This window comes from Corvus kubaryi, unplaced genomic scaffold, assembly GCF_017639235.1.
Source record: "Corvus kubaryi isolate FWS band 111438036 unplaced genomic scaffold, C.kubaryi_AGA036_p1.0 split1-37296, whole genome shotgun sequence".
NCBI lineage: Eukaryota > Metazoa > Chordata > Aves > Passeriformes > Corvidae > Corvus > Corvus kubaryi.
In genome coordinates this window covers 6,911,868-6,925,242 of record NW_024582075.1, presented here as the reverse complement: position 1 = coordinate 6,925,242, position 13,375 = coordinate 6,911,868, and the positions used below count along the sequence as shown (strand labels likewise).

The following is a 13,375-nucleotide window of genomic DNA, read 5'->3' as shown; positions in this document are numbered from 1 at the left end:
CTACAGGCACCTAATCAAGCTCTTAATGATTACTTTTGCCTTCAAAAAAAGACAAGAATTCTATGTTTTGGTTTCAGTCCCTACAAGAAAAAATTAACAGCTGTTAAGCAAACTTGAACAGCCAGCTAAAGGACCGTTTGACAAGCAGGAAATGGTGTTCTACCATACTAGCTATCCAGACATATTCACTGTTAAAAATCTCTGTGCTAAGCCGGTTATGAGAAATGAAGAAGGTGGCTTCATTTTCAAGGTCCTATTCAGGCACTTTAAGTCATCTAGCACAAATTCCAGTCAAGACAGACATCTGACTATTGGACCAGAATGCACCATTTTTGTTTCCATTTCAGATCTAGATATATTCACTGCGATGTTTTTCTAAGGCATTTACTATCTTTTTTTTTGTAAAAACCAACGTCATTAGAAAACTCTCATTGTTCATGTTTATGACAAAAACAGAAGTCTCCAGTGATTTATAGGATGTAGGAAATATCAGTTTCCTAGACAGCTAATCATCGCTAACTTGGGATTTAGAGTGTATTAAGTAATGGACCTTCACTATTTCAGTAACTTCAGAAGTCTTCTGGTAAGATGAGGGCTGTACTGCCACGACTACAGTTCTCTACTGACAGAGTTGCCCCCGAGAGGATGAGATGATAACTCTTAATCTCTAGCTAACAGGAGCCTAACAACGATGCACAGGCTACTAGCCTCCACAGATATGAAAAATAACAGACATTCACAATTTAATTGCACAACTACTAGAGATCTGTTTCTTTTCATGGGAAAGCTACAGGATTGTCCTGGTTTACGTTGCTTTGAACACAACAGTTTTGGAGATTTCTGACTATTTAAACTGAAATTATTTTCATTGGTCATTCAGAGTTCATTACAGCTAAAGAGCAAAAATATTGCCTAGTGCTCAGGACAACTACAAAGTAATATTATCTTTAAAGTTTTTAAGACTACCATTCAAGGATGTTCGACATCCAAACTGCCCAGCCCTTCCACTCAATACTGCTTTAACAATGTGAAAGACACCGACCATAAAACAGAAACAGACATACCACATTAATAAGTAAACTGCATCCATTTCTACTTTCATTCTGCAATAGACAAAGAAAATATCCACCTGACTTCCCACAAAAAGGAAATTTGAAGATTCAACAGTACAATAAAATATCATGTTCTGATTATTTCTTTCACTCACCATTTAAACAGCAGTGTCTTTGCAGCATCCACTTTGTTCAGTTTATATTCTATTATTGCCAAGGCAGTCAGGATATGTGCTTTATCTTCTTCAGACTCAGCAACAGACAAGGCTTTTTCATAGGCTGGTAAAAATTCAAAAACTCAGAATTGAGGGACAAGAAAAAATACAACCTTTGTAAAGCCTTTAGAATAGGATGATATTAGAACAGAGAGACAATTTAGGTTCAGGTTCACTGTATTTTCCCACCTCAAATCATAAGCAGAAGACAAAAAAAAAGTTGACTAAGACCTCGGAAGTAACTATGTTTGGAAACACCAGACTTACTGTTTAGAGCCTGGAAATTGTTTAACATGTAGCACGTAGAAACAGAAATGAAAAGCAGCATCAGGATATTTGGAAAAAGCCTGCAAGAACACCATATAAATACTTTCCTGTGATAGTTCATTTATGAAATCATACTTCAGATGGGTACATTCACTCCAATTAAATATAAAATTATTTAAAACACGGAGCTTACTGCTCCTTTGTGAGTGCTTACACTTCTACACTGATTATTGAATATACCTTTTCGTGAAGTTGCACGTCTCAGAAACACAGAACATGAAGTACAATTATATAAAGTGCTTTGAACAACACATTAATCTCCTGTTAAAGAATCACAGAATAACTAGGGTTGGAATGGACCTCTGGAGATCAACCCCTCTTCCACAGCAGGGCCACCTAGAGAAGGTGACACACAACCTTTGCAGGTGGGTTTTGAATATCTCCAGAGGAGAGAAACTCCACAACCTCACAGTGAAACCTGTTCCAGAGCCATCCACAATGTAAAGAAGTTCTTCCTCATGTTGAGGTGGAACTTCTTGTGTTTTAGCTGATGTCCATTATGCCTTGTCCTGTTGATGGGCACCACTGCAAAGTGGCTAGCACCATCCTCTTGATACCCACTTTTGAGGAATTTACATTGATGACATCACCTCTCAATCTTCTCTTCTCTAGACTGTAATGGATTCTTCCAGGAAAATAATTTGAGAACAAGGGAGGCTCAGAGGAAAACAGCTTAATGGACAAGAATTAAACACTTGAAGAAATTTATCTTTCCTTACTACATTTCAATGATTCTAGCACCCTACCGAACAGCCTAATGATTTTCACAGTTATACAATAGTCTGAGTTGGAAGTGACCCACCAGAATCATGAAGTACAACTACGCAGGACACTCCAAGAATTCACACCATGTACCTGAGACCATTGTCCAAAAGCTTCTTGAACAGAAGACAGCATTGGTGCTGTGATGACTTCCCTGGGGAGCCTGTTCCAGTACTCAACCACCCTCTGGGTAAAAAAATCTTTTCCTGATACCCAACCTAAACCTCCCCTGACTCATGCCATTTCCTTGAGTCCTGTCAATGGTCACAAGAGTGAAGAGATTGGTACCTGCCCCTTCACTTCCTCGTGGTTGAAGACCATAATGAGGTCTCCTCTCAGTTGCCTCTTCTCCAGACCAAACAAACCAAGTGTCCTCAGATGCTCCTTGTAAGGCTTCCCCTCCAGACCCTTCACCATGTTCATTGCCCCCTTCTGGATGCTAACAGCTTAATGTCTTTCTTTATTGCAGTGCCCAAAACTGCACATGGTACTCAAGGTATTAAAACAGTAGTGGCGTTTATACTTATGCATTAGGACTGAAATAGCAAAATAAACTGAATGTCAGCTAAGTTGGTTAGATAAATTTTGTTAAGATTAACCACAAGAGAAGAGTTCCATAATGCTCTGAATTTTACCTTTGATACTTTCTTCTAATAGTCCTTTCTTGAAGTAAGCTAACGCTAGCCCCACAATGCCATCAAACTCAGTTAGGGGTATTGATGTGTAAACTTCAATGGCCTCATCACACCGCCCAAGAGCACTGTGAAAAAAAAGGCAGTCACTGGTATGAAGGATGCAGCAATAGCTGCTATGATTCAGACTAAATGTCCTTGAAGACCGGTGTCCTCTATTCCACAGCAGTTTTAAGTAGACACCTAGAAAACAGGAATATTACGACAAGAAAGTGCAGTATTCCCCACCCTTCTCCTGTTACAGTAGTTACTCTCTCCAACTATCTTTTGGAGAACAATTGATAGGGAAAGTCCTCCTTTCTGCACGACAGTTATATACAAGGACGTTACTTAATGGTCATCACAGTGCAGAGGGAAAAAACAGCAAAGGGAAAAATATGAAAACAGAAAATCAAGCTGTGCATAGGCACACAATGCACACACAGACAGACTACAGCATTCTTGTTCTAAGACCACTATGGAAAAAATAATACAGGATTGTGTTTATTAGAACTACTTATTAGTTACTAGAGATTTGGTCTTGTCTGAGTTGCACACATGCAGTAACACATACAGCTTTGATGTAAGACTTCAGGAGTCTAAAGAGTTGCTTCTAAAATCTTCCCTGAAGTTAATGAATTATCACTTTGTCACAGGCTAGAAGTTTCAGTGCCATGTACAGAAACTTAAGAATACATGAGGTTTCCCTAGAGAGCTAACAAATATTTAATTAGCAGAGCTTGAGGTACCTCATATCAAAGAGAAATTTGAAAGTCTACATACTTGTGTCCTGCATTCCCTCAGAACCAGAAGGGCATCACAAAGGCGACTTAGAATTGTGAGTAGGACTACAGCAGAAAAACCACACACATGTACACAACACCCCAACCTCACATGCTTCAGGTTGTGAAAGTCAATACAAATTCAAAGGGTAGGTAGAAGGGATTTTGAATAAATCTTGAAGCAACAATTTTATTCAGACTAAGCCTGAGTTATGGCTCAAGGGTAAGATTGTCTCTGCAATGAATTCTGGGGGCTTTTTATTTTTTCTTTTTTTACAATCTGACAGCTACATATATAGACTGCATTAAGGCACATTAGTATCAAGCAAAGAATAAAGGAATCACTGATATATTACATCTGTGAAGACCTACAGCAATTCCTTGCAATATGATTTTTTTTATTATACTACCCATTTCTGGAGCAAATACAAAGTTCAGTCAAGCATGTCTTCAGCTAAGAATAATGTTTAGTATGTTATCTTTAGAAACCGTCTTTCACCTTAAGCCTCACCATATTTTGTATCACTGCATTCACTACCTCCAAAGCTGAAGTGAGAGGCTCAGAAAATGTCAACAGACACTTACCACAGTGACCTGCCGTAGTTTTGCACTGCTGTGTTGTATTTCTCAGTATCCTCTGAGTTTTTCAGCAGTGAAGCTGCCCTAAAATTAACCACAATGAGGGTGACTTATCATCTGACTGTAACATGCATATTTTGAGAACAGTTCTCAGAGTAAAATGGACAACTGTTTTATGCAGAAGTTCTTCTATGCTAATTAAACATAAACAGAGCCTATTTTACTGTTTTAATGAAGCAACAAACACGTTCACCAAATATTGTTTCATTTACCACCTTCCCCTACTATTCAAATACAAGAGAGAAGAAAAAAAACTTCAAACAAACCCGAAGGCCAACCACCTCCATTAATTAGACTGGGATAGAGAATAAAACTAAAACCAAGCTTGCCTTCTACAATTTAATTTAAATCCCACAGTGAACTTGTTAATGTCCTAGTAAGACATACAAGACTTAGAACATCTTTACTTTTTCAGTTCTATGTTCTGCATTTCCAAATTTGGTATAGAAGCATCCCCACACCCACCCCTACAAAACACTTAGTTAAAACGTACTGTTGAACTGAGAAAGTAAAGTTTATCTGAGGAAAAGAAAAACCCTTTAAGTTTTTCAGCTGGTGCATGGAAAAGAGGTCAAGGAGCTTGTCTAAGCCTTCCAAGGGTGGGCAGTTTACCTCTCATAGGCATAGGTTGCCTGCTGTTTTAGATGTAGATACTCATTCAAAAACCCAAACATTGTGAAAGCAGAAGGATCATCTGGATTTCTTTCTAGAAAATTAGGATTGACAGTGTAGGAAAACAACATCAGTAAGCTGTGAAAAAGCATTACAAAAACACTGCTACATGGAAGCTACAGTGTATGCACTAAACCCTTTGCCAAATGCTTCTGTCAGTTGCTCACTAGAATAATTTTGACAGGCTTGAAGACAAATAGAGAAGAGACAAATGACCCAAAACATGACATCAGGTTGGCTCAAAAATGTTTAAAATATTATGATGTAACATTAATGCACTCAATGTATTTTTTCAGCATGCAGTTGTTTGGTTTTTTTTTTTGTCATGAAATGGGAAAGTATTCATCTTGCATTGACTTCAGTAAAATACTAGTAGAAACTTACGTTTTATTTTTAATACACTCAAACAATTCTGTACAATGTGCTGTAGCGTAACTCTGCTTGAGCAGGGAGGTAAGACCAGATGACCTGGTCCCTTCCAACCTGAGTCATTTTGTCATTTTAATTAATTGATAAGGCACAAATTTGTCAGCTGTCAACTCATCTCAGACTAGTAACTCTTCTTCCCAGACTAGGAAAGAAGCCTCTCCAGAGTCCCCTTAAGAGCAAGGCAGGAAGAAATACAGTCTTACATTCATCTCATTTACAGTGAGATGTATTTTCTAGCACTCAAAAGTCAGCAACAGATTACTCAAATGATTTATTTATAGGAATACTTGCAGACTAATGAAAATCTGCATTTGCTCTACCTTCCAGGCTAGACATATCCAGTGGGGAGGCTGGCTTGGAACCCTGCATAAAACCAGAGTCCATCACCTGCTGAAGGTTAACGAAATCACATGCTTGAGCATATAGTTACACAGCACACAGGAACAAATTTCTGCCAAGCATCACACCAAAGAGGCAGAGGATCTGGCATTTATCTTCACTTATGCATAGAGACACATGCAAAGGGAGTCTGAGAGCAAACACTCTAGGATGAGCATGATAAGGCTCTGGTCCCTATTTTCGCTGGTCTTTGAAACAGCTGGAATGAGTAGGCAGACAGAACCCACATCTATTTCATCTTTGTGTGATACTAAAAATTGGACAATGGTCTGCTTATCCTATTTCAGTAACTGTACAGCTCAAAAGCCTCTCCCCAACTCAGCCAGACCTCCCTTGTCCAGAACTATTACAGGTGTATCTGTTAATTCTGAATGCATGTTAGGTGTGGCAGGTTAGAGAGGCATTTAAATCACCTACCTGTATATTTGCTCAAGACCACTTGGGCTGCTGGTATAGCATTCATTTGAACAATGTTGTACAGATACAGTTCAGTGTTTCTGTTGGCTTTATCCTGCAGCGTTGAACATACCCAGTGGGCATAGCCTTTTGCTCCCTCAGTCTCAAGAAATAAACAGACACCCCCCCAAAATAGGAATCATTAAACCTGCTCAAAATACAGCAAAATAATCACAGATTATAATAATAATTCTATGCTTTAGGACAGAGTTTTGGCTAAAAATCTGCATCAGTGTTAAGCAGAAGAATATACCAAATTGAGTTACTCCACACATACTTTTAACTTTCCCTCTGGGCAAAGCAAACTCTTACATATTCATATAATGTGCTGCACCACTGTAGGGATGACAGGCAAAAAAAAAAGCTATGAAAGAGTAAGTCCTCCACTGTTTTAGAAATCAGGGTCCTGGCAATATCTTCGCTCTCTCCAGAAATAATTTATGCCTTTGATCTACGTCCAACTCTGTGGAACACGGAGAATGTTTCTTCATGACTTACGGAGCTGATTTCTTGAACCCTTGGGACTAAAGCATTATATAAAATAACTGCCTACTATACAATACCAGCTTAAGTCAGAAACAACAATATGGAAGTCAGACAATCTCACCTGAAACATAATTGTAGCAGTTTCACTATTCAAGACATGCCTATTTTTAAGTAAGTAGAGAGACTGGATATACAAAAACTTCAGATAAAATACACCTGTTACACTTACATGCATATTGAGTTCAGTCGTGTGCCTGAAGAGATCCATAGTATCATAGCTGCCTACGGTCTCTGCAATAAGTGCCTAGAGAGAAGCAAGAGCTGCTGTGGTCATGTACTTCAAAAATCGTGACATTGACAAAAACCTTGACACATATTATGTTAGGCGTATCTTAAGCACTGAACATGAAGACACTTTCTTCTCATATTCTCCAAGCAAGATTGGTTTTAAAAATAACATTAACACAAAAGGAACACAAGTAGTTTCCACTATATCAGTAATTTAAAGTCTTTGGCTGCTACTCTGCATTCTTCAGGACAAAGACTTGTGTGTGTTAGGACAATTTATAGCAACATCTGACAGGAGCTGCATTTCAACATGTGATGGTGCTAGTTCTTTCCTAGAGTCCAGTTTTCAATTAGGTAACATTAGCAGGTGAGCAGTGTGGGATTATGAAATTCACCTATAATGATCGTAAAAGTGTCTCAACTATTCACAGATGGCCTAGATATTTGAAGGAGCACATCAGCTCTCAGTGGCAGGGGAGAAAGGGACTTCCCAGAAAATGAGAACATACATTAGAAACTTACCGGGTCTAACAGTGGCATTAGAAAGGGGAATTGAGAAGAGAGTTAGGCAGTGCCATATAATGAAGTAGTGGTATAGTTGAAGCTGAAATAACTATCACATAATAAAGACATAATAAAGACAATTTGTTGACAGTTGTCTATAAAAAGCCTCAGAGCACAGTGACTGTTAATAGTTTGTTAGAGAACTCACAGTATCAACCACAAAAACATCATATGAGTGTGTCTGATGAACATAGTAGCTTCCATTGTATTACCATATGGAAACAAAGGAAGTAGAAGTTCCCTTTATTTAAACAATTTTTAGGAGCATGAATAAGTTGCCAGTTATTAGGATGAAGTTTAAGTCTGCTCTTCAACAACTGTTTTTTGTGTGCAGTTTTATGATTTTTCGTCCTACCTGTCCAATCCAACACAACAAGTAAGAAGGCTCCAGAGACTGGGCTACCTTGAAGGCTTCATGAGCTTGCTGTAGAACCAAAGATAACACTGCTGTTGAACTGCCTGGCACAGTAACAGAGCACGTCTGAGCACACACAGGTACATTAACGTGCACTCATATTGGAAGAGATTTAATGGACCGAATTAGGTCACTACTAAAAACATCTTCTGTACCACACAGAACAACGCATCACCCGGAGAAATAAACCAGTTTAAAGAAAATGTAAAAAACCCAGAAGACTTCACAATATCAAAGTTTCCCTCCCTTCTAAAGACACTTCCTTCCCAGCTAAAGAGTTCAGAACCAACCCTTGGAACAATTTAAAAATCTTACTCTTGGAGGATCCAGTTTTGAAAATTTGCTTTTATAATACAAACATATTTTCAAAAGGATGAAACTGATGATCACCCACAAGTCAGCTCCCTGTGGCCTACATATGCTTAAGAGTTCCTCCCTCAATTTGGCACAAGGTGAACTAAGTCTTAGCATTACTAGTCTAAGCAGTAAGCAGCCTGTACTATCAAGTTATTTGTCTTAAAAATAATTCTGACCATCACATTTCCAATCAAACAAAATTTCTGTAAATCCAGCCAGCAAATAGGACAGGATGTACTTCAGCTGCATGAGGGCTCCAGGCTTCACTTAAAATGTACTCTAATTTTTCTCCATAGAAACCCTGAAGACTAGAGTGTTACAGTAAATCATACATCTGCTGATTGAGATGAACTCAAACACTGGAAGTTCAGTCTGTGACGTACAACTAAAAGTTCTTGGCAAAACCTGGCATGCCCTGATTTGACTAACCATTTCTGTGTCCTTCCAGTAAGTTTTCATTCCAGATAGGTACCTGGAAAGCAGCTTTGCAAATTCAGCAGGAGTTCACAATTCACAGTTCAATTAACCTTAGCCCCGCCAGAACAAATTTTTAATTTATCTGCATTCCTCAAGTGCCAATCTAATTTCTTTCAAAGGATATACATTTTTTGAATTAGAAAGGGACATTTGAAAGGGACCTTCCCATCCCCATATACACCCTTAAAAAAAAACTGAAAGGAAAATTACACTTGAGGATGGGAAATAAATTACCTCAATGTTTCCAGTTGCCAGATACAAAACCCCCAAGTTGGTCCAGGCAACAATATTCTAAATAGAACAAATAAAGTTAAAACCAATATATTACTACACTCTTCAGAAATAACAGTGCATCAGGAGAAAAGTCTTAAATGCCCACTTGAAACAGATGGCAGCTGCCTCCAGCACTTACAATTTGCTCAGCTTGAACAGATTTGATGAACGAATGTTGAGCAAGAGCATAATTCCCAATAGCTGGAAGGAGAAAGAAAAAAAAGAGAGTTAGATGTAACTGACTTTCAAAACATTACGCAGGCTGCCTCCTAATTTAGGATATTAGACATCTAGGGCTGTCACTGAAGACTTACCACTACAAGAAGCAACTACACCAAGTGCATTCCAATAAAGATGATTTTTGCTGTCAAGTCTCACAGCTTTTTTGAGACACTGGAAGAAAATCAAATGTGGGTTATGATGATTAGGAGAGCAAAAATTAAGACTTTATGTGCTTACTTACTCAGTGATGTAGGTTTTATTGTGTAAGAGAGAGTATGCAAAGAAGCATGAACATAAATTTAAAGAATACACCAGGAAATGCAGACAATACCTGCAAAGACTTCTCTAGCAGTTCACTGATCTCATTCATGTCAGTGCCCACTGCTGTGAGGTACTCCGCTTGTCGATAATAATTTATTCCAAGATCACACCATATGCTAGGCAAAGGCATCAGTTTTAAAGCTCTGCCATAACACCTACAGAAACATGAATCACAGAATCACTATTCCAAGTCTCTACACAAAGAGCAGAAAGCTGAAAAAGCGTTCAAAAGAGCGATGAAAAACCTAAACCACGTAAAGATGCATAAATACAAACAAAACCAGACAAAAACTGAAAGCAAAAAAAATAACACATTTTCATTCAGACACTTACTGCATCTGAATCAGAATCATTCTGGGCTAAAAGCAATCTGTAGTGCCCACCACTTATGAAGCCACAGGTGTGGTTATGTAGGTGTGCATTAAATCAAAGCTCTGCCAGCTACATTATGCATGCTTTTACTTAAAACAAACATGAGTCATTTTTACAGTTCAGACTTCCCCTAGGAAGTATCTGACTTTACGGATCATGGTTGAGATTCACCAAGCAGTTGCATTTCCTGCCTTACAGATCCAGCTGAAAAAAGCTCAAAGGGAGTCACAGCAGAGTGAATTGATGACATTTTTACAAGAAAGAGGTACACACAGAAAGCTGAAAGACTCCAGTTGTCCTGGGAGAATTAGTTAGCAAATACTGCAACCACTGCATTTAAACAGGTGTGATTTGTGGAATAGCAGGGAGAATGAAGTCATGTGCCTGGAGACAGAAGGGAGAAGAGCAGGCGCTGACAGCACTGTGGCAATACAGGAAACATACCCTGAAATGAGTAGTGTAACCTGGAAGAAGCATGAGACTCTATCTACCCAATATGCAGGTATCAACAGATCAGCATGTCTTTTATTTTCTACAAATTAAATAGTCTAAAATACTTGAGACCCTACAGAGTCTTAAACTGCAGAGAAGCTCTTGATAATAAAAAAATAATACCTTCCCCCCAGTACGAGAAGATCGTTTTTCTTCAGCATCTGTTTGGTTGCATTTTTACCCAGAAGGGATCCTAGTACTTGAACATTCACTTTGGTTGGCGAAATAACATGCACACTAGTACAGGTATCTCCCAACAGTTTCCAGAGGCAAGATACATCAGCACGGTGCTTTACTGCCCTACAATTACAAAGAAAACACACACAACACTCGTTCAGACACTTCAACATCCTTTTCTGGAAGTGCCACTTTTGAAGAGTGTCACCACCTCACATGCAATTAATCTGTGAGCTGTTTGATTTAATCCAGTTTCTTCCTATTCAACCTATAGGTCTAAAAGATCAAAAATTAAAAAAGAAAGAACAACAAAAACCAACCAACCAAAAAATACCCCAACATGTCAGCTGACTACATGCACTCTTGCACTGTCATATTACAACACGACTCATCTGCAGAAACTTAATGGACTTTCTCCTCTAACAGCAGTTATTGAAAGGTTTGATTTAGGACATTTTGTATGAAATGCAAAACAAAAAGACAGAAGGAAGGAATATTTTATTTTCCTCTTATCTGTTATTTATGGTAGGAATACCCTCCTCTCAAACACATATATCACGAGGACTACACAAGAGAACTCTGTGTCATTTCACACTTTTGTTATAATGAAATGACTCTGTATCTTTGAAAAGAAAAAAACCAAAACTCTGTAATTGCAATTGATTTAAGCAGCCTATGTCTAGAATCTGTTATTGAAACTATTTTAATAAACACATTCTTATTTCTAGAATGGAAGCCCTAGTCCATTTGATTCGGTTTAACTGAAAATTCTCCAATGCTTGAATCTTATTTTTCTGCCTGTCAACCCACAGTCCCATCAAAAATTAAACAGGTGAACATTTAGTACCAACCTTGTAAAATATGCAAGGGCCTGCTCTATGTAATCCACAGCCTTCCTATCCAAATAGTTATCAAGGGCTGATCTTGCCAGCATGAGGTAACACTCACCAAGTCCTGAAAGTAAGAGAAAATACCTCCTATGAAAAGAAATGCTTTTATAATATGCTTAAAGTCCAGTGTGGAAGGAGGCTGGAAGCCTGGTCAACATTCTGCCTTATGCAAAAGTTGATACCCTGCATATGTTGTAACAAAATCAAAAGATCCACAATGCTCACAACAGAGCCTTTGCTTTTAATCTATCTCGTCAAGTGTGAACTGTAGAATTATTCAGCTATTAAAAATAAACCTAATTAATTATAAAAAATACAGCATTTAAGCTTGGGCTTGTCTTCAAATATTAAGTAAACCCCCCCGAGAAATCTGCATTAAGTCTTTGACAAATACTTCAACTTCCAGTTTACATGTGTCAAAAATCAATCCTGAAAACCAAAAAGAACAAAGAATGTCAGAGTAGGCAAAAGGGAAAGTCTTCAATGAAGAAGACTTGAAGCCAACATTATTTAATCCTATTTATATAGGAATTTACTTCCAGTGGTGTATTGGGTCTGGCTGAGGTGGAGTTAACTTTCCCCACAGCAACCCTCATAGTGCTGTGCTATGTACTGATAGCTGGAAAGGTGCTGATAACACACCAGTGTTTTGGCTGCTGATGAACAGTGCTTGGAGCAGCATCAAGTCAGTCTTTCCAACATTCCCTGCTTCAGCTGTAGGCTGGGGGAGGTATCAAAATCCTGAGAGGAGACACCGCCAGGACAGCTGACCTAAACTGACCAAAGGGGTATTCCATACCATATCACATCTGTTCAGCCATAAAAGCTGAGAGGAATGTGGAAGAGGTGGGGGGGCACTTGTTATGACATTTGTTTTCTGGAGCAATCACTAGGCAGACTGAAGTCCTACTTCATGAGAAGTGGCTGGATGTCACCTGCTGATAGGAAGTAGAGATTAAATTTTGTTTTCCTTTGCTTCTGTATGGGGCCTTTTCTTTTGCTTTATTAAACTGCATTTATCTTGAGCCATGAGTTTCTTCAATCTTATTTTGTCTTCTGTTCACATCCTACTGAGAAGGGAAGTGACAGAGCAGCTTGGTGAGCAGCTTATGATGTCAAGACAAGGTCAACCCACCACAACTGGAAATAATTCCCACTATTAAAAAAGAACTGCATCATATGCCACAATTGCTAACATTTTGGAAATAACAACTGCTTGGTTTATGTATTTGCTGGCACCAGCAGTGATTCTGTCTGGCAGTAAGGCACTAGGTATGAGTACCATTCATTTTCAGTATTATTTTGACAGTTCTGAAGCTATCCTCCTCATGCTATTGTAATTCTGCACCTATACCAAAATAGTGTTTTGCAGGAACCTTTATCTTGGCCCCCCCAGAAATCCCAAGATCATGAGCTTATCAGATTTCAAGATGCTCTTAATCAAAAAACACAATTGATTTTATTCCCCAAAATTACTCATTAAAAGATATGCTAGAACACAGGCAGAATAAACATTTAGTAGCACAACACCAAAACACATTGAAAAGATGCACTGAAGTAACACCAGTTATTCTCTCAACTACTGGAGACTATGCTTCCAATAACTCAACACAGATACTGTTTAAATAGATCAGAAC

The 13,375-nt window shown here is 38.5% G+C and overlaps 1 protein-coding gene across 4 annotated transcripts in view; it reads right to left on the bottom strand.

Moving 5' to 3' along the window:
• The window catches only part of TTC37 (tetratricopeptide repeat domain 37), a 47,603-nt gene that overhangs the window by 14,056 nt on the left and 20,172 nt on the right, over positions 1 to 13,375 (bottom strand). For all 4 annotated transcript variants that reach the window (XM_042012670.1, XM_042012669.1, XM_042012668.1 and 1 more), the window contains exons 19-31: positions 11,700 to 11,802; positions 10,795 to 10,971; positions 9,818 to 9,962; positions 9,579 to 9,657; positions 9,404 to 9,465; positions 9,226 to 9,282; positions 8,098 to 8,166; positions 7,120 to 7,194; positions 6,366 to 6,507; positions 5,061 to 5,154; positions 4,395 to 4,472; positions 2,992 to 3,116; positions 1,208 to 1,331 (exon numbers count right to left, since the gene is read on the bottom strand). In XM_042012670.1, the coding sequence (XP_041868604.1) occupies positions 1,208 to 1,331; positions 2,992 to 3,116; positions 4,395 to 4,472; positions 5,061 to 5,154; positions 6,366 to 6,507; positions 7,120 to 7,194; positions 8,098 to 8,166; positions 9,226 to 9,282; positions 9,404 to 9,465; positions 9,579 to 9,657; positions 9,818 to 9,962; positions 10,795 to 10,971; positions 11,700 to 11,802 (1,330 nt within the window). The remainder of the gene's footprint in view (positions 1 to 1,207; positions 1,332 to 2,991; positions 3,117 to 4,394; positions 4,473 to 5,060; positions 5,155 to 6,365; positions 6,508 to 7,119; positions 7,195 to 8,097; positions 8,167 to 9,225; positions 9,283 to 9,403; positions 9,466 to 9,578; positions 9,658 to 9,817; positions 9,963 to 10,794; positions 10,972 to 11,699; positions 11,803 to 13,375) is intronic.